At 51.5% G+C, this 27,910-nt stretch overlaps 10 protein-coding genes across 10 annotated transcripts; 4 read left to right on the top strand and 6 right to left on the bottom strand.

The window, feature by feature from the left end:
* Positions 1-476: 476 nt before the first annotated feature.
* J4E82_004024 (uncharacterized protein) lies at positions 477-1,364 on the bottom strand (the record flags this gene model as incomplete). The annotated part of the gene is made up of 2 exons (XM_051730307.1): positions 477-909; positions 961-1,364. 2 exons carry the CDS (start codon positions 1,362-1,364, stop codon positions 477-479), a joined length of 837 nt encoding a protein of 278 aa, XP_051589935.1.
* Positions 1,365-3,054: 1,690 nt separating this feature from the next.
* On the bottom strand, positions 3,055-3,957 carry IDI1 (isopentenyl-diphosphate delta-isomerase idi1; the record flags this gene model as incomplete). Its single annotated transcript, XM_051730306.1, has 3 exons — positions 3,055-3,287; positions 3,342-3,680; positions 3,732-3,957. The coding sequence occupies 3 exons, from the start codon at positions 3,955-3,957 to the stop codon at positions 3,055-3,057; spliced, it is 798 nt and encodes a 265-aa protein (XP_051589934.1).
* A 434-nt stretch (positions 3,958-4,391) lies between these two features.
* Positions 4,392-6,138, bottom strand: LYS1 (Saccharopine dehydrogenase; the record flags this gene model as incomplete). Its single annotated transcript, XM_051730305.1, has 5 exons — positions 4,392-4,871; positions 4,937-5,566; positions 5,626-5,696; positions 5,756-5,854; positions 5,955-6,138. 5 exons carry the CDS (start codon positions 6,136-6,138, stop codon positions 4,392-4,394), a joined length of 1,464 nt encoding a protein of 487 aa, XP_051589933.1.
* A 1,262-nt stretch (positions 6,139-7,400) lies between these two features.
* On the bottom strand, positions 7,401-8,882 carry J4E82_004021 (uncharacterized protein; the record flags this gene model as incomplete). The annotated part of the gene is made up of 3 exons (XM_051730304.1): positions 7,401-8,429; positions 8,478-8,741; positions 8,790-8,882. The coding sequence occupies 3 exons, from the start codon at positions 8,880-8,882 to the stop codon at positions 7,401-7,403; spliced, it is 1,386 nt and encodes a 461-aa protein (XP_051589932.1).
* A 3,238-nt stretch (positions 8,883-12,120) lies between these two features.
* J4E82_004020 (uncharacterized protein) lies at positions 12,121-16,474 on the top strand (the record flags this gene model as incomplete). The annotated part of the gene is made up of 5 exons (XM_051730303.1): positions 12,121-14,669; positions 15,388-15,568; positions 15,621-16,042; positions 16,125-16,232; positions 16,282-16,474. The coding sequence occupies 5 exons, from the start codon at positions 12,121-12,123 to the stop codon at positions 16,472-16,474; spliced, it is 3,453 nt and encodes a 1,150-aa protein (XP_051589931.1).
* A 388-nt stretch (positions 16,475-16,862) lies between these two features.
* On the bottom strand, positions 16,863-17,705 carry J4E82_004019 (uncharacterized protein; the record flags this gene model as incomplete). The annotated part of the gene is made up of 2 exons (XM_051730302.1): positions 16,863-17,436; positions 17,488-17,705. 2 exons carry the CDS (start codon positions 17,703-17,705, stop codon positions 16,863-16,865), a joined length of 792 nt encoding a protein of 263 aa, XP_051589930.1.
* A 979-nt stretch (positions 17,706-18,684) lies between these two features.
* On the bottom strand, positions 18,685-19,377 carry J4E82_004018 (uncharacterized protein; the record flags this gene model as incomplete). Its single annotated transcript, XM_051730301.1, has 1 exon — positions 18,685-19,377. One exon carries the CDS (start codon positions 19,375-19,377, stop codon positions 18,685-18,687), a length of 693 nt encoding a protein of 230 aa, XP_051589929.1.
* Positions 19,378-20,200: 823 nt separating this feature from the next.
* On the top strand, positions 20,201-20,857 carry J4E82_004017 (uncharacterized protein; the record flags this gene model as incomplete). Its single annotated transcript, XM_051730300.1, has 1 exon — positions 20,201-20,857. The coding sequence occupies one exon, from the start codon at positions 20,201-20,203 to the stop codon at positions 20,855-20,857; it is 657 nt and encodes a 218-aa protein (XP_051589928.1).
* A 1,204-nt stretch (positions 20,858-22,061) lies between these two features.
* J4E82_004016 (uncharacterized protein) lies at positions 22,062-24,302 on the top strand (the record flags this gene model as incomplete). Its single annotated transcript, XM_051730299.1, has 8 exons — positions 22,062-22,272; positions 22,335-22,556; positions 22,609-22,786; positions 22,843-23,033; positions 23,088-23,457; positions 23,513-23,585; positions 23,647-23,940; positions 24,006-24,302. 8 exons carry the CDS (start codon positions 22,062-22,064, stop codon positions 24,300-24,302), a joined length of 1,836 nt encoding a protein of 611 aa, XP_051589927.1.
* A 1,511-nt stretch (positions 24,303-25,813) lies between these two features.
* J4E82_004015 (uncharacterized protein) lies at positions 25,814-27,628 on the top strand (the record flags this gene model as incomplete). The annotated part of the gene is made up of 4 exons (XM_051730298.1): positions 25,814-26,516; positions 26,594-26,933; positions 26,996-27,251; positions 27,311-27,628. 4 exons carry the CDS (start codon positions 25,814-25,816, stop codon positions 27,626-27,628), a joined length of 1,617 nt encoding a protein of 538 aa, XP_051589926.1.
* Positions 27,629-27,910: the final 282 nt, after the last annotated feature.

Raw genomic sequence — 27,910 nt, 5'->3', positions numbered from 1 at the left:
TCGAACCCATGGATGCATGCTTGGCTTATCGATGTATTGCGATCCGCGGCGCATAACGTAACGTCAGCACTTCGTCTCTTGACGGCCTTTTTGGGGAGCCTCTCGTATGGCAGGTGAAACGTGTTTTGCTTATCGTGTGCTCGGTCATCTGTTAGGACCTGATCCCAACTACAAAGTCGGGTCCACGAGGGTTGGGAGCTCAACAGTCGTCCAAATCTTCATCAGCAATTCGTCACGACCTGTTCACGCGATAGCCAAGGACATCAAGTTGCAACAATCACCGCCGCTGACTTCGGCGTTATGCGATAATCTATCTAGGTGAAGTTGAACGAATGTAGCTAACAAACATAGACTCGCGCCTGTCTCTAACGATCCTGTTGAAGGATATTGCAATCGCCCATCACACGAAGCTCGTGTTCTTCGGAGACACACGCATGTTGAAATGGTGCTCTTCCTATCAGCATTCTATCATCCTTCTACGCACCACCCTTCTTCTCCATTCCAACAGGCTCTCGAACCATAATGTCCAACGGGATGTTCCTACCACCCCTCTGCAGATTGATCCTTCTCGTCTCCTCGAAGCCAAACTTTCTGTAGATCGGAGGGTTCGTCTCATTGCTCGACTCCAGGTAGCACGGTCTTCCCTCGCGGTCTGCAAGCTTCGTTACATGTTCAATAAGCTTGCGAGCATGACCTTTACCACGGCCACTGGGCTTGGTACCTAGGTAAACAAGGTACCAGGCGTCATGCTCTCGCTCACCAAGCGCGCTATGCATAGTGTCGTGGAGGAGGGGCAGGAATTCGTCGAAGAAACGGCGTTTGCCTTCAGAGGAAAGGCGGTAGTTGAGACGCCACATGCCAGAGCGGAAAATCGTCAGGTAGTCGTCCATGTTCTGGCCGGGCGGCATCCTACGTGCGTGAGCTCCAAACCATACCAGCTTCACAGCATCGATAACTTACCACAGTGCGACTGCTTCGAAGTCGCCTACCGTAGTCACTAGTCCCTTGAGAATGTGAGCATACGTTATGTACTCAAGTATTTCGACATGCAATGCCCATTTCTGCTCTTCGGTCCAGTGCTCACGATCAGGCACGTCAATGAAGTACCTGGCAACATCGTCCTGGCCAAAGGCTTGCGCCAGACACTCAGCCGCCTGCTTGTACTCCGCAGCCGTAACGACGCGGACGCCGTCGGTGAGCGGAGGCAGAACAGTAGCGCCAGCACCATTTGTCTTTTGCTTCAGGATTCTGAAGCTAGCAGGTACCTCATTGACCCTAATGTTAGCAGACTTCAAGGTTGATGACTTGGTGTCCACTGTGTAATTACAGCTGACTGGCGTAACGGGAGAGAATGTTTTCGCCATGATTGCAGTTTTGACCGCAAGCTTCTACTAGTATTTAAGTGGGATCTGCCGCTTCGTTTGGTTATAGGGACAGTCGTGGAATTCGCCAGCGTGAGGTGTTCCCCGCAGGGCTTTGAACAGGATTCGGCGAAGGGGTGAGAGGTTAGTCACTTGAACCGCGGTATATCTAGATGAGCACCTGGAGTTCAAACAACACGACTAGATTGTGATTAGTCTGGTTGTGGCAATGGGTCGTCGTGGGCTGAGCAGGAGCCGTGACCGTCGATTGCCTGCCATGTAGTATACCTTTTCTGACTTCGCTTGGTGTTTACGTTTTAGCCGGACGATTAAGATCTCCCGTGTGAACTCTGGAGAGCTGCGATCTCGAGACGGTATCGACTCGAGATGGGTAGCGTAATGAAGTGAAGGCTTGACGTAGATCTACCGACATCAATGTAAGAGGCTAGATGAGCTCCCTCTTGATTTCAGGCTCGACAGACGTAGTGTGTCAGTCCGATGAGGTAGTTTTGCGTCGATAATATGCGCCTTGGGTGAACGATGTGCCAACCTTTATGTGTGTGTGGACGGTGCCAGTTGATGTATGGCTGCTTAGAGTTTGGACTTTGCTTTTTGACTCGCTGGCAGCTTTGTCACAAGACCAGTGGCAGCACTGCAGTACGATGCTTGGCTGATGTCGAGCAGCAGCGGGCGTCTTATGAAGGATCGCGAACGGAGGTCGGCTGCAGCGGGTTGCGTATGGCGTGGGGGTGCAGTGGCTAGTGACGTGAGGTGAGTGTAAGCTGACGGTCGGCACCCTGCGCCAGATGTAAGGCTTGTGTGTCTTTGTGGTGGAGTCAGAGATGGGAAGTCGGGAGTTTGATATACCTCCATCCACCCTGTACGATCGGCGCACCAAGCGCCGCCAGGTGGAGGTAAAGGTCATGCTTCACGGATGTAGCTCAACACGGGAGCTATCTTCGGACCAACCACTTAGGCTGTTACACATGCGAGTGTCCTTCTCATTCGTCCTGTGACCTTCGACTTGGTGTCGGGCCGAAGCGGCTCAACGTAGACGTTGCCCTGTGGCTTGCTTGCTAATCGTTTGGCGTTATAACTCGCAGCTTGCTTGCGAACTACACTTGGCGATAGAGAGTCAAGGCAGAGAGTACCGGGCTGACATCGGACGCCTGGCGGGAAACTGTGGGGTGGAGAGGAAGGGTTGCGTTGCACACCTCGGTTGTACCTCCTCAGAACAGGTAAGCGCAAAAGTAACACCAGCATTAGGCCTACGCTCTCTGGTAGCTAATGATAAAGCAAACACCCGGAATACTTCCGCTACATGATTGTCTGCGTCTGGCTCGGATGCTACTAATCTATCAGCTGGAGATATGCGGTAGGCGGGGCTAGGCTGGATCAACTGTCACGCAATGTTATTAGAACACAATGATAGGAGAGGAGCGGACCTTGATGCGCGCACGATAAAGCCACGACGACTAGTGTGCGTGGGGAATGATTCAATGGTCAATGACTGGATTAAATGGCAGTTGTGGTATCTAAGGAGGCCGAGCCTGCATGCACGTACCGCCTCACTTTCGGGAATGGGGTAATCTAGGCCAAGGATCTGGAAGCCGGTACGCTCGAATAGCATCCAAGGGATCGATGCACATATTACGGTGCTCTTCATGTCGTTGGGAAAGCTTGTCCATGCTTTTTACATGCGACGAATCTCTGTCTCTCCCATGTACTTCTCCAAACCAGAATCGAGGTGGTCCCACCATTCGAAAAGCATGCTTTCGCAGATGAGCTTGAACCACGGCGTGAACTTGAGCGACTTGTCCTGGAACATGGTCTTGAGGTCCTCCTGGGACACCCATCTTGAATCGCGGGCCTCGTTGGGGTTGACATTCAGGTCCACATCGGCCTTCATGAATAGGATGTAGTCAACTAATGATTCGTAAGTACCCGTCCACGTATCCAAGAGTCAGTAGCACAACTTACTCTCATGCTCGCCCCACTTGCCGTCACTAGGCGACTTGTAGTGTATCCGGGTGAGGAATTTGAAGTCGTCTATGGGCACTTGTTCGGCCTTGATGCCCAGTTCATGGTCCAGCTTGCGCACTGCTGCGCGACGCACGCCCTGGATCGATTCTTGCAGACCAACGCCAGTCTCTCCCGGTATGCCTAGCGGGTGCGAACAGCATGTGTTTGTCCACATATCCGGGAATGTAATCTTCTCGGTCGCGCGCTGCTGAAGAAGGAGACGGTTCTGGGAGTCGAAGAGGAAGACGGAGAATGCACGGTGAAGGAGGCCTCGATCGATGTTCTCCATCAAATGACCTGCAACATGTCAGTACCGGCCAATTGACGAATCGCGCTGTAGCCACTTACAGAGCTTCTTGGTCGCACTGCCGATTGGGATATCGTTGTTGTCCAGCACGATGCACACCTCGTCCATCAGCCGTATCTGCTCCTCGTCGTAGCCCTGGAGCGCATTGTCGCTCGTGGCCGAGTTGTGCGATCCTCCGATGAGGGTGGTGTTTACTTCGGGGAAGAGGCGCAGGACGTTCTCCGCCGTGATCTCAGGGTGCTGAGTGACAGTCTCGATGGTGCTCATGATTGCGAACCGACACGCGTGCAGGCGAGGGGAATTGAGGCGTAGAAAATATGTCCCGAGGATTAGGAGGGGCGGTCGGGGGGTATTGAACAAAGCGAGCACGCGCCCCTGTCCCCCATGCAGGGTTCCGCCTCCGCGGCGGTCTGGGTCAACTGGCAGTTCGCCAGTATGCATGTGGCAATGAGCAACGCACCAGATCACCATAGGAAAAGTTTTTGTTTGCAAGCGCTTTTGTCTTATTGTCTAGTTTTGACCGTTGCTCATCATGCTATACACTTTGCCGAAGCCATTGGGCTTTTCGATCCAGGTATCAATAACTCAGAAACTTTTCCGTAACCGGAAAACATGCGAATATGCTCGAAAAGACAAACCCCTGATAACAGTAAAGAAATCAACCAACTCCAAAAGTCCAGTATATACAAAGCGTCTTGCGCTTAAGCCACAGTGGCAGTCTTGTTCTTCTTGGCAACAGGCACCTCGGCCTGTGCATCGGCGGTAGCATCAAGCTCCCGCTTCTCTGAGACGCCGTTCAGCTCGGCCTCAGCCTGAGCGAACTTCTTCTTCTCTTCCTCGGTCATACCAGGAAGAAGGGGTACCTCCTCCTTAGCGTGAAGGTTGTTGTGGTAGGTACGGATGATCGAGTCGGTGTCGTCAAGAGCAATCTTGCGGATGTCCGCAATAGCCTTGATCTTGGAAGTGCACTCCTTGTACTGCGCGTCGGTCATCTTCAAGCCAAGCTGCTCAGCACGGCTCTTGATCGCGTTCCATCCAGTAAGCCTGCTGGCAAAGTGTACGTATCGGGACATGCCGAAATCTTGAGGGTTGATAATCTCGTATGTCGAAGGGTTGTTGAGAATGGCCTTAGCGTGGATACCAGCCTTGTGGGTGAAAGCACAGAATCCGGTGATGTAGTTCTGCTCAAGTTAGTACATGATCTGCCAAGTCTTGACTGCTGCACAGTAGTAGAACTCGCACTTACGTTGAAGGGAATGTTGACCTCAACAAGATCGGCAACCAGGTCCTCAACCTCCTTGAGAGCCTTGATGTTGTACTTGCTGGTGACATATTCGCGGTCCGCAACGATCATGCGGGCCATGAGACCTCCAAGAGGGGTGATTCCATTACGCTCACCAATACCAAGTACGGAGGTATCGATGTGAGTGGCACCAGCCTCTAGCGCGCAGAAAGCGTTCGCAATGGCGCAACCAGAGTCGTTGTGGAAATGTGTCTCAATGTCGCAAGAAACGACACCACGAAGAGTTCGTACGAGGTCGTATACCTGACGAGGAGATGCGCAACCAACGGTATCAGCGATACCAACACGGTCGACGCCAACCTTGTCGACAGCGCTGTAGATGGACAGAAGGTCGACGAGGTCTGAACGGAACGAGTCCTCAGAGCTGAATCGGATCTCCTTGCCCTTGCTCTTGACGAACTCGATGACCTCGAGCGCTGTGTTCTTGATGTATGTCATGTCCTTGCCGTGGCTGTGCTCGCGGAGGTACGCCGAGGTTCCGATGACGACATCGAGACCATCGACACCAGTCTCGACAGCGATTCGGGCATCGTCCATGTGGCATCGTACGTGAGTAAGGATCTTGGCTTTCAACTGGCACGTTGTCAGATTGCGTCCTCACCGCCAAAACAGGGCGAGAAAAAATTACGTACTCCGAGCTTGCAAAGAGCTTCACAGTCCCTTCTTGACTGCTCAGAGGCAGCAGGGCTGGTAACTTCAATGTCTAGATTTGTGGTCAGCTTCTGAAAGCTTCGCGCCAAGTGCCGCGGAGGGTAGCCGTACAGTCAACACCAAAGTTGTCAAGAGCTTTGGCAATCTTGATCTTGGCCTCGAGATCGAAGTAGGCGTTGGCGAATTGCTCGCCCTCTCTCAGTGTGCTCTCTGCACAGGCAAGTTAGCATTATTTTCAACTGCCAATAGTAAAACTTCAGTCGGCGCGAGTGCGCATCCGATAACGCTCGAGATAGGCGTTATGACGTACCGATAATCTTGAATCGGCCAACATTTGACAAGAAGTCGCCAACGGGCGCGTATGGGCTCTTGTGCGAAGGGTGAGGGTTCTGTCTGGTCTGAACGCCTGTGAAGCCTTCCTTGTTGCCGTTGGCGCCGTTGGTGCCATTGCTATGGCCGTTGGTAGCAGGTGTTTCTTCGGGTTGAGGACACATGTTGGGCAATTGATGTGGATGGGAATGAGGAGGTAGGAGGGATGGTGGATGAAGGGCGGTATTTGAATGCTGGGCAATCAATTCCAAGGTGAGTCAAGAAGGACAAAAATCTGCTGCGAAGAGCGATGATGAAAGCGCAGGGCCGGGATCGGGTCTGTAGCTCTGCGCTAGCCGCCTTCGTTCGCATGTGGGGTTGCCGTTTGGCGGCGGCCAACGAGATGACTCTGCTTTGAGGCACACAAGGCGGAGTAGACTTCGTTTTTCCGCTCTCAATCTGTTTTCTCTCCACAAACCTGGAGAAAGTGCGGCCGAGGCTCCAGACTGGATGCCTATCCTGGGTCAAGCAACGAACATCTGCACGCAGACCATGCCATTGGCGATCCACCTCACCGCCTCGTTACCCAGGCTCGGTGGTGATATTGGCCGCGGACTTGCTGCACGCGATACCAAGACACACTCAACATTTGGCATCTTCCAACATGTGCAGTCACAAATACAAAAAACAAAATACAGCGGTGGGTCGCTACACATGAGTCTGTCTAGAAAATATTTTCATCCCTTACGATAAGCATACACAGCTTTCCGCCAGTAGGTGTCACACAACCCCGCTTTGAGTCAAACAAGTCGTATGTACCAAGAGGCCTGCACCAGAGTGGTAGTCATGAGCGGAACTCTATGCATGGTCTATGTAGCACGGTACGGGTCGTCCCTGGTTTCCAGTCCCGTGGTACGACCTCAGGGTACGTACATACCTATCAGGTAGAAACACTTCAATAGCCGTGCGAGATCAAGAGCCTTATGTCTTAAGCTGTAAGATCAGACGTTCAAGTACCTTTCTGAGCCCTAGCACAAGCTCAAAGCCTAATGTGCTACTCTATTGCTTCCATCCCGCGTAGCTTTGAGATAAGCTGGTTGTTCTCAGGGTCATATGCAGGTACTTCCGTTCGACGTGGTGCATCGGACATAGCAAAGACCCTGATCTATACTTATTCTCCGCCTACATTACGCGTGCTAACCCTAGCGACCTGTGATGGACCCATGACCTGCGTTGTATTTAGGTCATGCACCTTGGTAGCTTTCATGATGATGGGTTTGGAAGACTGCAAGTTACAAGGGAGGTCTGAATATCAAATGCACCGTAAAACGGCAAGACAGAACAGTAATTAAATCAGAACTACATGGTATCACAAGCCCTGCAACCTGGTATCATCAAAAAGATTCCAAACGCCAACGTAAGCTGATTGTACGTGACAACAACGACCCTAGATGCTCTGCTCCATCTCCGTAATATAAAGCTTGATGTGACTCTCCATCTTGAGGTACTCATCATGGGCAGCGTGCACCTCGTTCTCAATGTTGTCCTTGAGTTCAGCCATCTTCTTCTCCGTCTGCTCAATGCGTACTCGCCTCCTCTCCATTTCACGCCCTTTCTCCCCTCGCTCCTCGGTCAGCTTCGCGTGCGTCTCTCGTAGCTCCTCCATCCGCTTACGCGCACGTTCCGCTTCCTCGTCGCCCTTGGTCTTGAGTTTGCTGGTTCGTGCGTTGATGTTGCCTAGCTGCTTCTGTAGGAGGCGCTCTTGTCGTTCCACATCCCGAACGTTGTTGCTTCGATCTGCCAATGCGTCTCGGTGTCTTGATGCCTTTGCCAACTCCTCCTCCTCGCGTGATAGATCGGCTTGTACATCTGTGAGTAGTCGTGTGCACGAAGTAACGTCAGTCGCAACTACAGCGAAGGAGTCGGTAGACGTTTGAAGGGCTCGAGCACGACGGTCCAGCATGTCGATCTGGGTCTTGTCTCCAGTGAGGCGGTCGCTTAGGTCTCGCAGTGATTCTTCCAGCGCTGTCGGGCTCTGTTGTGTGTAAGGCTTCAGTTTTACAACCTCGCGCTGCACATTCTCCTTGTTCTCGACCCTCTGCTGCAAGAGCTTCTTCAGCCTATCTTGCTCGGCTTTAGCACGCTCGAGTTTCTCTGCAACCGCCTCTTGACCCCTCTTCAACTCCAGCAGCCTGCTCTTGAGCTCGTTGTTGCGCTTTTCCTTCTCTTGCATGAGCCTTTGTGTCGCCGCACGGTTGCGCTCAAGCTCGGCCAATTGCATTTCCTTTGCCTGCTTGTCATCGTATAGTTGTTCGATTCGTAGTTTCGTGCGCTCCGCCTTGTTGAAGTGCTCATCTATGATCTCAGTTTGTGACTCTCGGAAGCGGATGAAATTAATCATGTAAGAGAAGATCTTGACTAGGCGACCGTGGGTAGGCTTGTAAAGGTCGTTGAAAGTGAAGTCGTGAATACCGCACTGAGCTCGTTAGTACTGGCAGGAAGGCCCGAATTCAGAGGCACTCACTTCGCGAAGAAGTTTCCTCAGGATGACAAAAAAGGCCATCAGGTCCCTTGTGTCGCTTGTATAGAGCCTCTCCGCGTCGCCACCACACATGTCTTCGGCGGCAGCGCGCATGGCCGGCGCAACAACTTCGCGTGTTGTGTTCATGAGTAGCTCGGCGAGCCATTCGAAGACCTTCTGGATGATTTGGGGATTCGGCTTCTGTAGATCTGAGACGGAAAACTGAATTCCGATGTCCGAGATGCAGCCTGCAATTTCATGGTCGGGCTATATCCGTCAGTAATGCGCAAAGTTGGACGAAATCTACGCCCATACCAGAGTCATAAATGCGTCGTGTTCGTTGACGGGCGGCGCACGTTGGTTGTGCTGAGTCGTTCGCGCCATACTCATGCGCCCGTTGTAAGACATATTGGGTTATTGCGCGATCTCAATCGGATGTGAGTGTCTTAGTCGTGTAGTGTAGGGCTGTTCGCTATCGTGGGGTGGTAATGTTCAGGCGGTGGGCGGTGTTTGTTTACAGGGTCCAACAGTTTGTTGGCACGGAAGGAGCGACCTCGGGTGCCGCCCTTCCGGATACAGTATCGCGTAACAGCGCATCGATCCATAACTCCACCGACAGCTCACACATTCTCCATCAGTTTGTACAAGATAAGCAATGCCCGTAGCCGCTATACGCGTCTTCACTCCTATGGCCGTACGATGCAAAACATCCGCCTTCCCTGCTTTTGGAGATCTAGCCAATAGAAAACGCTGATTATCAAGCCTGATTGGTCTGATGGGAACGATGCCCACACAGCAGATAGGACCGCAAGTGAGCACATCATGGCTCTCTAGTCTTCTTCAATATTCACCAAGTACTCGTTCGTTCTCATGCAAACTGAGCGAGTGCGAAAGAACTGATTTAGGACGAATATCAAAGTTTTTGCGGGCAACCCGACTCTCCATGGACAAGCGCAACACCTATCCGTGTTTGAAACAGAGCTGAGATTCTCTACATCACTCTCATTACTCGAGTCAATGTACGAGGTAACTGCAATATTCGAGATGTAATGGGCGATGGTCAACCATGCTACATAGCAAATATCTTGTGAAGTTTGGATTGACGAGTACACAATATAAGGTTGCCCAGGTCAGATTTAGGCTATGAGCTCGTAGTCTCATTGGAGATTCAAAATCATACACAAGACCTTCCAATGTATATAGACTCGCGCATGTCGGAGTGATGGACACACACATTTGCAATGTTTTGTGTATCGATATATCTCCACGTAGAGCATGAGCGCAGATGTCAAAACCAGAACCAGATAACCATACTCGGGGATACTGGATTCAAAGCCGGGTTGAAGACTGCACTGATGCTGGATACAAGATAGAGGAAACTTTCTCCAGGTAAGCAAAGGGCAAGCAAGTATCAGAATTTGTATCGAAACAACCAGGAAATGAGGCCTCCAGGACGCAAGTCTGGCGAGATGAAGGTTGCCTCCTCAGTCCATGGTGCGCGCACACCAACCACCATATGAGCTTTCTTCAGGCGATGCACTCGTACGGTTTCGAGCTTACTACTACCGTCCTGGCATGTTTTGTTTCGCATGGTTGGCGGGGTAGCTAAATGCCCATTGTTATTTGTGCGTGGAGCCAACCTCTCGCGAGCTACGGAGCTTCCACAGCGTCCATGCAAACGAGTATTGCCTGACTGTCGTAGCTGCTATGTTACGTGCAAGGTTCCGACTGTGGTGAATATGTCTACACGGCTCAGGATCGCAGAAGGTCCAACTCGATTGGCCATGTTCCATCAGGGTCAACTCCACAGGTGGGGCGGAGTCAGATCTCGGTACCGGAGACGTAGCTAATGCGTTTCCTGCATCTACTAAGATCTAAAATCAGAGATATCATCCAAACCTTCCCATCGTGGACGATGGATGCGATGGACCAAAAATTGATGACACCCACCCTACTTTTGAAGTCTGGTAGTGCGTTTCGTGCTCGAACCGCTCGGTTGACTTGTAAGAACGTCAAGTAGGTAAGTTTAGCCTCATTGTTAGGCGCCGATCTCTCGATAGTGTTGGATCTGGACACGTGCAAGCGTATGGTTTTAGGCTACGGCACGCTATGCGTTTCCCCAGACAAGGGAAACCTGCATGCTAGACGTAGTTGTGACGTTTTTCGGTCCCTGCAAATATGTTCCAGACGTCCACGGGTGGTGCGAAATACCAACGACACAAGAAGCGGAACCAAGTGCAGGTATTGCAACAGGCTGTACGAAGATACAAACGAGGTAAGACAGGATAAAACACAGCATCGTGCACTTGAAACACGAGCTTGCCACGCCTAGGTGGTTTCACGGCCTGTGAGTCTTGGAAGGACCGTTAGTTTTCAGACGAGAACTCAAAGCATGTGACTAGCCGTTTTTCCCGCCCGACAACGGTGCAGTCCGCAACGATAAGGAATCCCCGCGGAACGAATAGGACAGGTGCATGTTGGAGACACGGGTACCTGAGTGGAGGAGCGCACGACATTGTTGTCGACGCTCTTCTGGCCGGGACAGCTGCAGGAGGATTCGAAATCCCTGGCTAGACAATTGCGCCGTTGGCCTGCAAGACCGACGTGGCTGTCCATGTCCCGCTGAATTTTGGATATTCGATACTTCCCGCAGCACGGTGGCATGCACGCACGGTACCGTCGCGAGGTGTGTTGTCGCTGCAGAGGCCCTGGGCCTGACGAGATATGTTTTTTCCAGGCCATCGTCATTGAAGTGGCTCGTAGCCATGCGACCAGCTGAGAATGTTGGTCGAGAGATTGAGCTGTCCATGTCCTGGCCAGGCTGGGGCGCGTGATTGGCAGCTGGCTTGATGAGCGAAGCCCAGCTCCTGGGTGTGGGTGGCGTTCGGCGTTCGTGTCGAAGAGGCACTAGGCAGCTTTTAACGACAGGGCCTTTGAGCCGAGTTCATCGGCGCCGCCATGTCGAGATCGACCGGACGGCGTGGCAGAGTTTGGTTGTGGCAGACTTGTCGTGGTTCAGTGTTGGGCGGCGCAGGTCACAGACAGCGACGATGCCGTGGTACGGCATGGTGCACCGGGGCAGAAGCAAGGTGAATGTGCTATCGTAAAAGCAGTTACAGTCGCGCGACGGACAGGGCTGGCAAATGCCCGAAACAAAAGAAAGTTATTTTGGTGTGCCTGGTGGTGGGGATCGACATCAGCGAGGGTCGAGCCCACCAAACCAAGCCCTGAAGGCACGCCTGCACTGTGCAAGCCTGTTAGGAGTACGAGCGGATCGTCCCTTACATCACACACAGGCTGTGGCAGGGCATTCACAACCGGCGTCCTCGCTCGTTCCCACCTGCCTTCACATTCACATTCCTCCCCTTCGCCGTCCCTGACCAGACCTGACATCGCATTCACACCCACCCGCTCCAACGTTCGCGCCAAGAGCTACCCGTCGCCCCATCCAGCCCGCCCATCAATATGCAGCCCAACCGACCGTGCAGCCAGACTCCCGTATTCAGATAGCACGCATTATCGCTATCACGCACACACACGCACACGTCACGCCCGCGCCGCCCAACGCGACGGCCGCGACTCAACGCTCAACTGCATTTCTTTTCGACAGTCGCCGCTGCCCTGGCGCCCGCTCTCTCGCAGCTCCATGTGGCTGTTTGGGCGAAGACGCAGAAAGGCCGCTAAGTTCAAAGACGGACCCACTGAGGTTACAGACAGGAAGCGGCCTGTCGCAGAGCAAACCAACACGATTCAGACCAGCAATGGACCGCGACGAGGGCCCAGCCAGCGCCAGCGCCGCAGAAGGGGTAGTTCACGCTCCACTACCGCCTCGATGCGCGACGTTGAAAAGTCGCTTCCCGAGCCCGCCTTTGCGAAAGAGTGGCCCCCGTCGAGCGCCGAAGACATCACCGCCCTGCCCAACCAGCACCGCCTTGCTCACAGCCCGCACCTGCGCCCAATAACGCAGGAACACGCCGGCATCCCCTACAACTTCCACTCCTCGCACTCCCACCAAAGCCTGCCGCCCTCTGCAAAGGACCGTGGCAAGCTCCAGCGACCCCAGTCCATGCGCAGGGATCCGCCTACTGACTCTTCCCTGGTCCGCCGCAAGTCGAGCAAGAGGCGAAAAGAACATGATCACGTCCGCGAGGAGGAGATCCGCGCCATGTCATTCCCCATGCCTCAGAAACGTCCCGCTGCCAACTCTGGAGGCATGCTCCGCCGCGACAGCAAGAAGGTCAAGGGCGCCCTGAACCACCGCTTCGAGCGTCCCACGTCCAACGTATCGCTTCCCCTCGAAAACTCCATCCATTCATCCATGTCGGGCAATTCAGAGAACCGTGCCTTCCGCGTGAGTGCACTCGACATGTTCTCACCACGGCCAACCATCCGCGTCTCCGTCGGCTCCAACCACTACGGCAGTGACCGCATGTCACCAAACACCTACAGCGAAAAGTCCACACGTCGACCCATCAGCAGCAGTGCAGACGAGAAGGCGAGCAGGAGGACGAGCCGCATCGATGACCTCGCCGACGAACTCGATGCCGGTGCCCTACGCGATATTCTAGAACGAGACAAGAGACGGAGAGAAAAGAAGGCCAAGGCTGACCAGGAGCGGTTACGGAGAAGATTAGAACGTCGTGCAGAGAAACAGAATGCCATTGAAGCAAGAGGAACGCCTGCCACTCCCCGCAAGGAGGGTACAGGCATGGTTGGTCTTGGTATTGAGCGAGAGGCGCCTGCTCCCATGGAAGACGTCCGCCCATCTACACCACCTCAGCCGCAGCGGCTGAACATGCCTGTCACGCCTCGTACTAATGACAACACCCAGCTGCCGACACCGCTGGAAAGCCCTACTGAAGAGCCTGTAGTATCTAATGCTCGGGAAATTCGTTACTCAAAAGGCAGTGCTTCCGCACACGTACACACCCGCGGCCCATCCAACGCCTCGATTCTACCCGAGCTCATCTCGGAGAAGCTCGCGAACGATATGCCTGTAGACTCTATTGAGCATGGACCCGATCCCACTCGAAGCGGCTCGCTGCATCCCATTGACACCACCGATACCTTTGCCACTTCAAAGCCGGGCTCTTCTACACGCCGGCGTAGCTCAGAGGGCAGACGCATGGGTGTATTTGCATCACTATTCCGACGAGGGAAGCGCAACTCGCAAGAACAAGCACGACCCACGCCATCCGAGATCTCCTTTTCCAACACTTCGCGCGAGTCCATGTCTCGCCAACCTCTCCCAGCTCATTTGGTTAGAACTGCACCTCCTACTCAACCTATTCAAATTCGGAGACCTTCCAGCGTACCCCGACGGACAATGTCCAAATTCAGAGAGGATCTCCCAGAATTTCCTCTATCACCCCCAGATTCACGCGTGCAGTCACCAGAAGTCCCCTCGACGAGCATCATTGCTGCCCGCCGAAGAAGCCAACATCTTTCAGACCTTCAGGTTGGGTCGCTTCCCGGAGATCGATCTGATTCTCCTGTCAGTCCGGGTGCACCCATCAACGTCATGTCACAATCGCTCGCCTCAGTCGACTCCGAGGGATCTTGGCTCTCTGGCCGACCACCAAAGCGATCGTCAAACAGATCGCAGATGCGCTCCAGTCTGACGTCTTCTGCCCCGCTACGGAACGACGATTTCAATGCGTCCTACGAGGAGTTGGGCATGGCCGATGATGAATACTTCAAGAGATTGACCCCGCTGCCAGACCACAGAGGCCGATCCCCTTATGCAAGCGACGATCGGGGACGCAAGGCTAGCAGCACGCTTATGACGCTAGATGCTGCGGCTGAGTCCGACGAGGAGGTTGCGCCTCCATCCGAAGACCTGCCACCTGCTCAAGAAGGAGAATTCGTCCAGAACAGTGTCGGTCGTCAGCCTACCATTATCCACCGCCGGCCCCGCGTCAAGTCTACTGAAGGTCTCCTCAGCATGTTTCTAGACGACACGGAGGATACATCATCCAAAGTTGCCGATGTTGGGCAAGAGTCACCAGACTCGGGTTCACCAACTTCGCCAACGTCGGAGGAACCAGTGCTGGTACAGCGCGCTAAGAGCGTCGATCTCGGTAAAGGCCATGGTCACGTTCGTCACCTCAGCGCTGGTTCCGCAAGACTTCTAGATATCCAGAAGCGATCGGGTACACCAGTACACGGCCGGTCGCCCAGGATGTCTGAGCAGGAGTAAAACACCCGTTCCTAACGATTGATTTCTTCCAGGAACATGCATGCATGCCAGCCACGCCATTCATTTTGCTTTCCTTTGTATCTTGTCACTCCTTTACATTTCCTTACACGTCTCTCCCCTAACTACAGCCACTCATTCGAATTTCCTTACCTGTTTGTTGCTTTTTTCTGGCTTGGCTGCATGCGTTCCTGGACCAATCGACCGTTCGGACGGACGTGCTCCCTCGGATTACTCCACTGGATTTGGATCATCTTCCAGACTGCATACATAGCGTGGCGTTGGCATTTGTTTCAAAGTTTTTTTTTTCTGCGTGATACCACAAGCTGCCTGGGGCTGCTTCTGTGATACCCTCTTTTCGGGTTGTGTTCTTTTGGGCGTGTAAGGAAATATCTGTAGTATATAGACGGGCTTGAAGCCTGGATTTGGGTCATATGGACTGCCACATTGTATAAGGTTTAGTTAGGGCAGATACCACGAGCATGGCGTCGAGAAGATGCTGCGTTCACCACTCTTTATGAAGAGAGCTTAGTTTAAATCAGCTGTATCAGCTTTGTATATTCTCACATTGGATCTCGAATAAGCCTTTCAGCGTTCTGTGACGTAGTGCGCACGTGTTTGAGCGATTCCACGTGGTGCTGCTAGGGTGCATGCAAGGGGTCGCAGTAACTCTAGAATGCGTCGCACAACACAGAGCAGACTGCTACATGGCTATAGTGTACATGACAGCCAAGTTTGCCCCGTTGTTGTCTTCGTTGGCCGTATCCGGTATTGGAGGCTGTACACAGGAGGCATGTTGCCGTCGCCTTGCCTAACGAAGAAGGCAGACCCTGGTGGGGCAAATCGGGCGGTCGGGCAAGCACGTCATCTATCATGGCAGCCCCTCTGCGGCGCAAGTGTACAGTAATCCGCGCTTTATCATCATAACGCCAGACCTAAGAACCCTTTAGAAACCCTACTCCGTCGACCATCCCAAATACACACAAATCCTTGATATTGTAAGTAACGCCTTCCCTATCTCCGCTCACATTTCCCGGCATCTCTACGAGTCTTCGATTTGCGCAGGGACTCGAACGGCTTTGCCGAAAAATAAGCGCATCAGAATTGTTATCGGCAACGGCGGCCAGTTCAGTCCATCAGCCGAGTTCTTTGAAATCGCCCTTCCCCTGCTGTCTAACCACGCTTCTACATATACTATGTTCGCGCCGTCGTCTTTCAGAGCTACCAGAACACTGCTCACATCTGCGCGCCTGCAAACAGCTATCAACCCCACATCCACCGCAAACCTCTACCGACCACTCTTCACCCAGAAGTTCTTTCACAACACCGCCAAAATGAGCGAAGACCACAAGGGCGTACACAACCTCAAGAAGTAAGTTGACTTGCTGTCGCATCTCACATGCGATGCACGACGTCATATCCGCTGAACATGTACTGACGTGACGGCATTGTAGCAAGGAGCAGTTCGAGGAGGTCATGGCAGTCAAGGACAGCCTCATGGTCGTCGACTGCTTCGCGACATGGTGCGGCCCTTGTAAAGTGATCGCTCCCCAGGTCGTCAAGTAAGTTCTGCCCTGCCGTGAAAACCACCCGCCGCTAACCGTTCGCTAGGTTCTCTGAGAAGTACCCCAACGCGCGCTTCTACAAGCTCGATGTCGACGAAGCCTCCGACGTTGCAGGTGACCTCGGTATCCGCGCCATGCCTACCTTCATCCTTTTCAAGAACGGAACCAAGGTCGCCGAGGTCGTTGGCGCCAACCCCAAGGCTCTCGAGACCGCTATCCAGAACAACATCGATGCATAGAGCGCACAATCGAAGCCGCCCCGCAAATACAGACGATCGCATCCAGCACCAGACTAGGCTTGGACATTGAGTAGAGGGATACTGTTTTGTTGAGGGTCAAATCATGGGCAGCAGGTGGCCGAATGGAATTATGATAACGTTTTTCAAATACCAACCGCTACATTCTCACATGTCACAAACCCAACTTGGACTTGCTCAATGATTAACTCACGCGCCTGCTCAAGAGAACCAAAAGTCGATACATTGTTAACCATTCTGACACTGGCGTGGTGGCATCGGCAATAGCGCACTGGAAACCTCGTTTGCAGTCTGTTTGAAGAGAGAGTGAATTCGACAGCATTCTGAGCAGTATGCGATCCGCATGCATTCGGAAAAGAAAACTGAAGATTCACAAGCTCTCAATCCATGTCCAAACCTCTTCCGCACCTCTTTCCCACTCAATATGATTCTGCAAATGATGCGCTACTCCTTTCACAACTTTGAATACAACACCGCCCCATTCTCCATCACCGTTTTCCATGACACGCACATCATACTTGCTGATACCATCCAATTTTCCAGATCTGACGCAATCGCACAACGCAGCACGGTAACGTTTCGCTGCATCAAGTAATACTGATGGTGTGCAGAGGACGTCTAACTCTGCCGCTAGAACCAAAAATCGTGGCATAACAGTAGTTTCGCTTCCATCTTCGTTAGTCGAATGTTCCAACTTCCATCCGGTAATAGACTTGAGTACGTCTGGTCCAGTCACGAAAGGAAAGAGTGCTTGCATCGGCCAGCCCATGGATTCGTAGGGGCTGAGAAGGCGTTCCAGATCTTTGACGACAGAAGTCGGTGTTGAGGGTGAGAAGAAGGCGTCATGAACCTGCTTGGTTGTCGCTAAAATGTATCTTGGGTGCATGAAACGGTAGAGGAAGTTCAGCGGCGCAGAAAGAGCCCAGAATTTATAGCATGTCCACCTGTTTTCTAGTCAGTATCCACAAGTTACATCAGCGCAGAGATGGACTTACGATCCGAATCCTGGTACCGCAGCAAACATACAGAAGCCCTGGACCCTCAACAACCCTCTGCTTAGCACCCACTGGCTCAGCGCTCCACCCGCCGAATGTGCGATCAACACGACACTAATCTTCTCTGCAACTTTTCTCCGCTCACCCTCGAGTCTCTCGACTTCCTTAATGCCTGCTACAAGGTCTTCTGCAATGCAACCTCGACTTGTGAAATACATCTTCCAGAAGCCAGGATACCAGCTGCCGCCATGTCCACGATAGCTCACAGCATAGCAAGGATATCCACGAGATGAGAAGAAGAGCATATATGAAATCCAGATAGCGGCGCAGCCGAAGCCGCCATGGGCGAAGAAAAGGGGTGGTTTGGTGGACGGGGATCGAGGGAGGGCTGAAAGGAGCTCGAGGGAACCGGACGGGGTTGAGATGTAGGTTCTTCTTATGCCATCTGGCACTCGTGTGGGAGGCGGTGGGTTGGGATTTGGCGCGCGCCATTGCAAGGCGAAGGGTCCGAACGGCATCTTGATCTTTCTACAAGCAAGAACAATGTGTCGGATGTTTCAATGAACGATGCTTATATTCACGAGGTACAGCGAGTGAATAGTGTTTGAGTTTCTTGCATGCAGTGACAGCACTAGTGTTAGTCATGCTTATGTGAATGTCATGTATGTGCGTAACGGCTGTTCAGCCGCACACACTGTAGCCTAGGCGAAGTGAACGGTGACATTGTAAGATGTGACGCTGAACTGGTTTCGGGGATTCTAGTGGGGAATATATCGCTACTTTCAGGATCGGGTATGATCGCATGATGCATGCTTGTATTTGTGCATATGGAACTGAAAGGTGAGGTTTCAAAGTTTGGGTCAAAGAAGAAGGCGAATTCATGAAGCTGGTGGGGTCGTACCAGGTCGTGGGAACACCACTGGATACTTCATCATCTTTGCAACTTGTAGTCATGTAAATACATTATCGTTCGGTCTTCTTGATCTTTCTGTTGTTTCCAGCCTGGTTCGACTCGAAATACAGAAGGGGTTGTGGTGTGCGAAGACACTGGTCGTATGTACATGGTATGGCGCTTTTGCACTAGCATCTTCTTCGACGCATCTCGCGCTGCTATTCAACTTTTAATTCTCCGCAGTCTCAATAATTGCCAAACCATATCAGTTATTCGAACGCAGTTTCCCTGTTAGCCAGCGTTCTTCATTGGTCTTTCTGCTGGCGCCCAAACTCTCGGCCCCGACGAAAGGGGTTGTGAACTTTCATCCAGTGCCTGACGCGATCTCGCTTCGAATCACTGCGTTGCATACCTGAGACCATCTGCAAGCCGCCGAGAGCTGGCTGGTACATGTCAACACTGATGGTTGGCACACGTTCAGGTGTGCCGTAGTGTTCAGGCATAGTTGGCTCGTATGCAAGAACAGGCACGTGCGAATTGGAGATGATGTCGGGTTGTGAATGTTTGTAATTTGGCTTAATTGCGGATTTAGGGTGGGTCAGAGCATTGGCAGCTGCGGAGTGTCGTTCCGGAACGGTCAGACATGATTTTTGAAACTGGGTATCGACTTGCTGCGGTTCGTGTTCGTTGTGAAAGTTTTCAGGGAGATAGGAATCCGGCTCGATGACAGGAAGGTCTTGATCAGAATCATACTCGGGTGGTGGCGCGGGTAGTGGGTGGTCTAACCGGAGATAGTCTTCTGTTGTCGGCCGACGTATGATGCTGCGTTCATTATTATGCATAGCACCTGCTAACCGTCCTTCAATGTATTGACCGTGTATCGGATATGGCGGTGATTGAAGGACATCCTGATCTCTTCTGCTCCCAGCGAGTATTGGTTTAACATACTTGTTGTGGTCGGGCATGTCGATGGGATGCTGTTGTTCCGTAGACCTCATGTCGCACATGAAAGTATCGTATGTGTATGACAATGGTTGTGGCTGGCTGATGATGTTCTCCACAGCAGTTCCAGACTGACTTTGTGGGCCAGTTTCATCTTCAGAATTATCATCCCATGGATATCGGTTTGTGCGCACAGTCGGCCTTGTGATAGCAGAGAAGGGTGGCGATGGTAGCGGCCTTGGTGTTGTATATACAGACGAAGAATTATTTGAGCACCTCATGCGCGAGGTCGTACTAGGACGTGACAAAGGAGATAAAGCTCTCGCTGCTGATGTCGTGTGGATTGAATCCATGACCTGTGTGTCTTACTCAAATAACCTGTCACTATTTTGCCGTGATGAAAGCTACAGATTCGACCCACGAATCTGCTGAGTTAAGGCTGGACGATTGCTTGTCTGGTGGAATAACAACTTGCTAGTGGAGACTAGATGTATCGTAAGGTAACGTAGCACAGTAAAGGCGTCGTGAAAGCCTGACATGCTCATGGTGTAGACAAAGCAAGCCATTACTGTGAATAAAGTAATGCGACCTGCAGGCGCCCGATCTAGCAGATTCACTGTACTGCAATGCTGTCAATACTTGAACAACGGTTCGCTAGGTAAGACCATCAATATGGAGAGTCTGTCACATCCTGACATTATGCGCTTGATCCGAGTCTAAGCGCCAGCGGCTGAGCTTCCAGAGACCGGCAGACGCTGAATGTTCCATTCTAGTATTCACAAGTTGCTTGTACCCTGATGCATGTCTTTTGAACCTACGAAAAGGGGATGTCGTCAACTCCGTCTTCCACCATCCTACCCAAGTCAACACCTAGCCGCCATGTACTCACCACTCATTCAAAATACTGAAAATGTCCGTTATACGATACCGGCACCTGCCACCAGCAGCCGATGGAACAACGCTCGAGAGTACAGGCGGAGAGTACAGCGAGCGCCTCAAGTCGATCCTCACTTTGATAGTTCTATCATAGACGCAGAGCAACATGCTGAGTTTTGGGTGCGGAAGCTTGTCCTGGCCATGGTCAATCTCGAGGACATCAAAGATCCCACAGACTCGAGCGCAGCCAAGTTATTTCGTCCGGAAGCGTACGACTCCCTACTCCTCGAAGCAACATGTCGTGAGATCTTCCTAGCATTGATCGACCGGTGCAAGAATGGCTTCCGAGGACCAGCGCAATTCAACAAAGCGCTAAAACCTCACCGAGGCCTCGAAGCTGATGCTGATGCGACATGCGCACAACGTTTGCAGAACGTAGTGAACGCACTGCTATTGAATAAAAGAGTCGCGAAAGACGTGTTATTCGAAGACTGGAAGATCCGATTACTTGTGAACCATCCTTTGGCTTATGATAGAGAGAAGGATTCGCAGAAGGGCTCGAACGATCAGCGAAGAAGACGACTAGAATCTGAAAGAGAGAAGCTGCGGAGAACCGAAGAGGAGCTGCTCGCTTATCGCTCGGATTTGAAAGGGTCGTAGTGGCGACAGCAGAGGGGTGGAGGGGCGGATGCAGGTGCGGTAGGACGCCCGGGTATCTCGGTATGTCTGGACTACGGTCATCAGTAACGACGCAAACAGCTTGATGTAGTCAACATCCGAAGCAATTGTTATCTATCGAAACAGCATTTCTAGGCGTACACCATGTTTCGTAGGTTTGCCAACCGTTAGCAACGTAGGCCTAGGTCTTCACTGTGTCTGCACTGTGTCTGTGAGGTGGAAGGCGAAGGTGGTTGCAACACCTCGAGAGCAGTCTTGATGGCCATTTCATACTGGGCAATCTGCGCAAGTACCGTGTAGATGTAGTTGCAAATGCTTTTGGGTCGCTGTACAGGTGGGCGGGTGAGAGGAGTTTACACCAGTCAAAAGCTGCTTAGCTGAGCGGGGTGTGCTTGGCGCTCACAGGCTGAGGGTGCAGCTTGCTTCGTCCTTCATTCTCGACCCTCAAAGCTGCTATGGAACCTTCTTTCCCTTCTGCGTCTGGCTTCATACCTATCCATCCCATAGCGTTTGTTCATGCCAGATATATGAGTATGACAATCTTGTCTACTTCACCAGCATCGAGTGTTCACTGAGAGTCTACTGCGACGATACCCGATGATCTCTTACACATTCAGGGGTGGAGCCAGGGTAAAGATACTCTTTCGCGTTTTCTTGGGCAATGCGCACGCGACTTGTATCTTCTGCGTAAGGGTTGCCACATTGCTTGATGAGGAAGGTCGCGGTATAGAGTAGGGATGTCAAGATATTGTCAGATCTTGGATCTTTTACAGCCTTGGATTGCTATCAAGTGGCCAACAGCCCCTCTACATCTCTTTGACACGTTTCATTGGATATTACGTGCTTGGCCTGGCGAAGTGGTGCTTGCCAAGGTCAGGTCGCAAACGTTCAAGAATGGCGCAGGCTTAGTATCGCTCGGCGCCAACCGCATATCCGGATACCCAAGAAATCCAAGAAAGCAGGATGAAATTCGAGCGAGTACCGAACGCCGTCCAGAGAAGATTATCTCTGGGCGATCAGGGTAGTGGAAGGGTTGTTTGGTGCCGAGAACGTCGTGAATGGGAATACAGTTCCACGACTTTGCTGAATGAGGCAGCTCGAAAACGAAAGGAACAAGGCGTAGAGCCTTATATAATGAGTATGTAACAGTGATCCGGACAGTTCTATCGCATTCTCACTCGTCGCCATGTCTACAGGCGCCAACCTGGAGATAGTTGATGCCGCTCTGGCAAATGTGCACGCCCCTCACAACAACACAAGGGGCAGTGTGAGTCTGGAAAAGCAAGATAAGTTTGTGTCGACTTCTGAGAGCCTTCTTGGCCCTAATGGGGAGCAATACCCTACCGATGAAGACTGGCAACAGCTCCGCCGCGTATATGGCAAAGTCAACTGGATGAGTACGTGCATTTTCTTCACGAGGCTTTGTGTAGCATGTGCTAACGTCCGAAACTACTATTAGTCTACGTTATTGGTATTGTGGAGATGTGTGAGCGTTTTGCTTACTACGGAACCACCGCGGTATTTGTCAACTTCATTCAGAGAGACCTGCCTACTTCAGGACCTTTCCCGGAAGCAGGCGCTGCAGGTGATGGGCAGCCTGGTGCACTTGGAATGGGCCAGCGCGCTAGTACTGGCCTCGTCCAATTCAACTCCTTCTTCTCCTACATCATGCCCCTAGTCGGTTAGTATGCTCTTTGTTCAAGAGCGATCATCGTACTAAATCCTTTCTCTAGGCGGATGGGTTGCAGATGAATACTGGGGAAAATTCAAAACGATATATTTTGCGATTGGAGTCGCAACCCTCGGACATGTCTTGATCATCATCGCCGCGATCCCTCAGGTTATGGGGCCAAACCCCGAAGGAGCTCTTGCCTCATTCATCCTAGGATTGATCTTGTTTGGAACCGGCGTGTAAGTCTCGCTAGAACGAGCACTTATGAGACACATACTGACTTCGTCAAATATAGGGGTTTCTTCAAGTGCTGCATATCTCCATTGATTGCGGAGCAGTATGAGGCCAGCCACCCGCGAGCTTTCATTCGCACCGAACCAAACGGAGAACGAGTCATCGTCGATCCAGGGATCACCTACTCCCGAGTCTACATGCGCTACTACCTTCTGATCAACGTTGGAGCACTTGTCGGTCAAGTTTCCATGGGTAAGCTGTTTGTCAATGAATTGTACGTTGTCTAGAAGCTCACCTCCAATGCAGTGTACGCGGAGAAATACGTCGGGTTTTGGCTTTCTTTCACATTGCCAACCATTCTCTTCGCCCTCTGCCCACTTCTGATGCTTGCTTTCAGCAAGCATTACGTCAAGAAGCCTCCGCAGGGTGACGTGCTTGTCAAGTCGATGAGAACGTATGGGTTAGTTCTGAAAGGGCGCTTTTCGCTCAATCCTGTGCGAACGTGGAAGAACCTTTCTGATCCAAACATCTGGGATGCTGCGAAGCCAAGCAAGATCGCAAACAAACCGGCATGGATGACCTTCGATGATGCGTGGGTGGAGGAAGTCCGACGTGGCATCAAAGCCTGTCAAGTATTCTTCTGGTTGCCGATCTTCTGGCTGCCTTATGGCCAGATGTGAGTCTCGATACTGTCTGAGATATGAGCCAAACCAGCGCTGACTCTCTTCAAGGACCAGCAACCTAGTTTCACAGGCGTCTACTATGAAACTTAACGGTGTACCAAACGATGTAGTGCACAATCTGGTAAGAACTCCGACGTATGAACTTCGTATCAGCAGACACATACTGACTCCGTATACTAAAGAATCCGTTCACGCTGCTCATTTCCATCCCAATCTTCGACAAAATTATTTATCCAAGACTTGCCCACTGGGGTATCAATTTCACTCCCTTGAAGAAGATCCAAGCCGGTTTCGCCTGTGCCATGCTCTCCATGGTTGTTGCGGCAGTCATTCAACACTTTATCTACCAAAAGTCGCCATGTGGAGAATTTCCAACAGATTGCGACCAGCCACCTGACCTTTCGGTGTGGACTCAGGTTCCAGCCTATATCCTCATTGCATTCTCGGAGATCTTCACATCGATCACTGGATTAGAGGTAAGACCTAGAGTGTATGATGTGCATTCGAGGCATGTGCTGACTTCGGATCTTCAACCTTGCAGTACGCGTACACAAAAGCACCGAAGAATATGCGCTCGTTGGTTACAGGCATGTTTTGGTTTACCCATGCCTTCTCTTCTGCCATTGCCCAAGCCTTCGTACCATTGGCTGGTGACCCACTCCTTGTATGGCTGTACATGAGTATTGCCATCTTGACATTCCTCGGTTGGGTGGGTTTCGCCTGGACCTTCAGAACATTGGACAAGGAGAACGATATGCTTGACAAGCTTCCTGAAGGTGGCTTCCAGTCTAACGCTGAGTACGCCGCGGCGAAGACTGAGAATGCCGAAAGAGCCTGATCTTGCGATCTGGACTTCGAATTGGATTTCGTTGTCGGATCTATACGAGCCTGAGACTAGTGAAGATGAGCTCCACGAGCTGTGTATAGCGCCACGTAGCCTGAGTAGGGCATCAAACTTAACAACGATACGTAATGTGTTGGTTAGATAATCCCGCTAGGTCGTGTTATACGAACACGCAGATAGCTGCCCGTTGCACGATATGTTCTCGAACCAGCCCCTTTTGTTCGCACCATACCAAAATCTGCACGCTCTCGCGCTTATTCATCTCTTCGCAACTATCATAACGAACTCTCTTCCAAGCAACGAGATATGACACATGTCATCTAGCCGTAAAGTTCATGTTCAATGAAGAGTTTGGAAAGTACATCTCGATGGTGAAAGTCTTCTAATATGAGTTGCACATCGTATCTACTGCGGCTGTGCGTCGCATCTTTACTGATATGCTCCCTAAACTCCCTTACTACGTCATCGGACATTGCGCGCTCATGGCTTGCGCCCTTGACGATAGGGATAAAGCAGACCATCAGAGGTCCAAGGCTGAACAGGCATGCGATGCGACCCGGGAGAAAAATACAAACAGTTTAGCGGCACTCAAGCAGATACGTGTTTAGCTTGATGAGCCGGGAAAGCATAGAATAGAAGATATTGTAGGCCTTGCAAAGGCCGAAAGAGATGTGTCGAAAGACGATGACGTAACCATAGGCAAGGAGCATAGCATGTATATATCACAACAAGGGCTCTGGATGATGACGATGAACTCGGTTCTGAGGATGTAAAGGCGATGGTCAGAGCTGACAAAAAGGAAGTCGCCGATAAAATCACGCTGCCTTACCCACCCGCTCCGCGGCCACCGATACCCTCACGGTCGCAGCCGCACTCGGGGTTTTCGCACTTTATGTCCGCCACCACGGACGAGACTTCGTTGTCCGATGAGTATCGAAAATACCGAAGGCGAAATTAAAATGGGCCATGAGTTTGAAGAGTCTCTTAGAACGTTGCGTTCTTCTTTCTCACACGCAGATTAGAGGGTGGAGCGGGAGCCGCCTTCCTTGTGGTGTTCTTTCTAGAGCGCCAGAGCTTAGAAAGCAGCATGTGCACAGAGATAGGATTCTTGATATGCATAGTTTTACCTTCCTTGAGCTAACTACATGATGAGGTATTTGCCGCCTATCTTTCCAGTTCGCTACGTCAAGATTTATTTCCGAACATATACGTCAATTGCGGCGCTCTCTTGGGGAAAGCGCGGTCTCGGGGAGCAAAGGCGCCAGCCATCGGTAGATCGAAAACTCTCTAGCTTTGACCCACCGTCGCATCTCCCGTCACAAGCATTCAAAAAGTTCCAGTTTTCAAAGCATAGCGTTCGGTTATGTATCGGAGACTCTTAATACCCGATGATGACTCGGGGACGTCACGGAGAAGAAGCTCATCACAATTTCTTACATTTCTGAAAGTCTGCGACATCATCTCCTAACCTCATCTCTCCATTGCTTGCCATTTCCCTTTCCTCGATGGCATTCTTTTTACAGTACAGAGCTATACAGCGACATGTGAAGGAAGAGCTACAACGTGTAACTGAAGTTCCAGATCCATTGTCAGCACGCTTTTCCGACGAAGCACACGAATTGGGAGATTTGGAGTCACCCGGTAAGCTGAACAAAGGTGAACCGTACACACGGATCCCAGGTATCACGTTGAGGGAAGATGGTAACAGCCAGCTCTATTACCAGGTTGACTGGAGCGGACCCGATGACCCATTCAACCCCAAGCACTTCTCGACCCTACACCGTATCTTTGCGACACTACTCGTATGTCTCGTCGCTTTCGTTGCGACCCTTGCATCTTCTATCGACTCTGCTGTGCTCACTAGAGCGACTGCCGACTTTGGAGTGTCAGAAGTAGCGGAATCATTGGCCACTGCGCTTTTCTTGGTAGGGTTTGGCTTTGGTGCCTTGCTCCTATCTCCCCTCTCTGAGCTTCTCGGAAGATATCCTGTCTATCTTGGCTCCCTTTTCGTTTTTGCCTGCTGGACGCTTGGGTCTGCGCTAGCACCGAACTTTGGCGCTCAGATTGTCTTTCGGTTCCTAGCTGGGTTCTCAGCGAGCACTCCCTTGACGGTTGCAGGTGGCTCCGTGGGTGATCTGTGGAGTCCAGTGGAGAAGACATTCGCCTTCCCACTGTTTGCGATACCCGCATTTGGTGGACCAGTTCTTGGTAAGTTTGTTATACTCGTGTTATTCCTATCAAGACGATCCGCTCCTTGTTGGTTTTACTAACCAAAAGCAAAACAGGTCCTGTGATAGGTGCATACATTGGCTACGAGCAAGACATCAACTGGAGATGGACGGAATGGATAACGCTTATTCTGATTGGAGTTACTTTTACACTTATCTTGCTCTGCAAAAGAGAGTCATTCGCACCTCGCCTACTGCACTACAAAGCACAGCACTTCCGGAAACTTACAGGCAATCAACAGTTCAAGACCGCGACTGAAGCATCGCATGGCTCCATCGGTGAGCTCTTGTCTAGGTCTTTCACTCGGCCTTTTCTTCTCTGCACACAGCCGATTGTAGTGGCTTTTACACTTTATTTGATGATTGTTTACATCATTTTGTTTACGTTTCTAGACGGGTATGTGCCTCTTGAATGTTTCAGGTTGCAGCGTAGGGCGTGAATCGCTGACTTTCTTGCAGTTACCCTTACATCTTTGCGGAAACCTTTGGTATAAATGAGGGACTATCCAATATTTGCTTCGTTGGATTGTTCATCGGAATCGCCCTTTCGGCGCTCCTTGTTCCAATAGCCTACCACAAGACTGTGCGACAACTTAAGGAAGATGGAGACGATGGATCTGGCAAGACCATACATCGCGAATCGAGATTGTTCTTTGCCATGATTGGAGCGCCTACACTACCTATCGGACTCTTCTGGATGGGTTGGACTGACTATGTAAGTATACCATACACGCCCCCCAGTCATGTTCTGTATACAAGTCTAACAAATAATAGGCTTCTATTTCAATATGGTCACCCTTGGCAGCATCATTGCTTGTCGGCTTTAGCAATATTTGCATCTTCATGTCCGCATACATGTACATCATTGACAGTTACGAAGCATATGCAGCATCAGCCTTGACATTTGTCGCCTTGGTCAGATATGTTGCAGCTGGTGGCATGACAGTTGTCGGCATTCCCATGTACAGAAACCTGGGGACTCACTGGACCTTGACTTTGCTTGGTATCATTAGCGTTCTCGCGCTGCCCATTCCGTATGTACTATACCGCTTCGGACCGAGTCTCCGGAAGCGCAGCAAGTGGGCAGTATAAGTAGATTGAGGAGGGACGATAGCATTGTTGTTGCGCCCTATCAGACTGTATAGAAGCAATGTTTTTTCAATTCGATACTGGTGAGCAGAAACAATGGAAGAATAGAACGCCTTTGGTTCATCGTCCAGCTGTACTGCTTCCGGCGACCCACTACCACTATAAGGGGTGCTTGTTAATCCTGCTGCTGGTGTTTCGGCGAGAGTTGTCAACTCAACCGCTCCTGAACGTGCCTCCAGATTCTTATACATTAGTCTTTACGACTACTCTACGCGACTACCCTAA

This window comes from Alternaria postmessia, assembly GCF_024291825.1.
Source record: "Alternaria postmessia strain BMP 2775 chromosome Unknown scaffold_18, whole genome shotgun sequence".
Taxonomy (NCBI): Eukaryota; Fungi; Ascomycota; class Dothideomycetes; order Pleosporales; family Pleosporaceae; genus Alternaria; species Alternaria postmessia.
The sequence above is the reverse complement of the archived record's forward strand: the minus strand, read 5'-3'. Positions and strand labels throughout refer to the sequence as shown.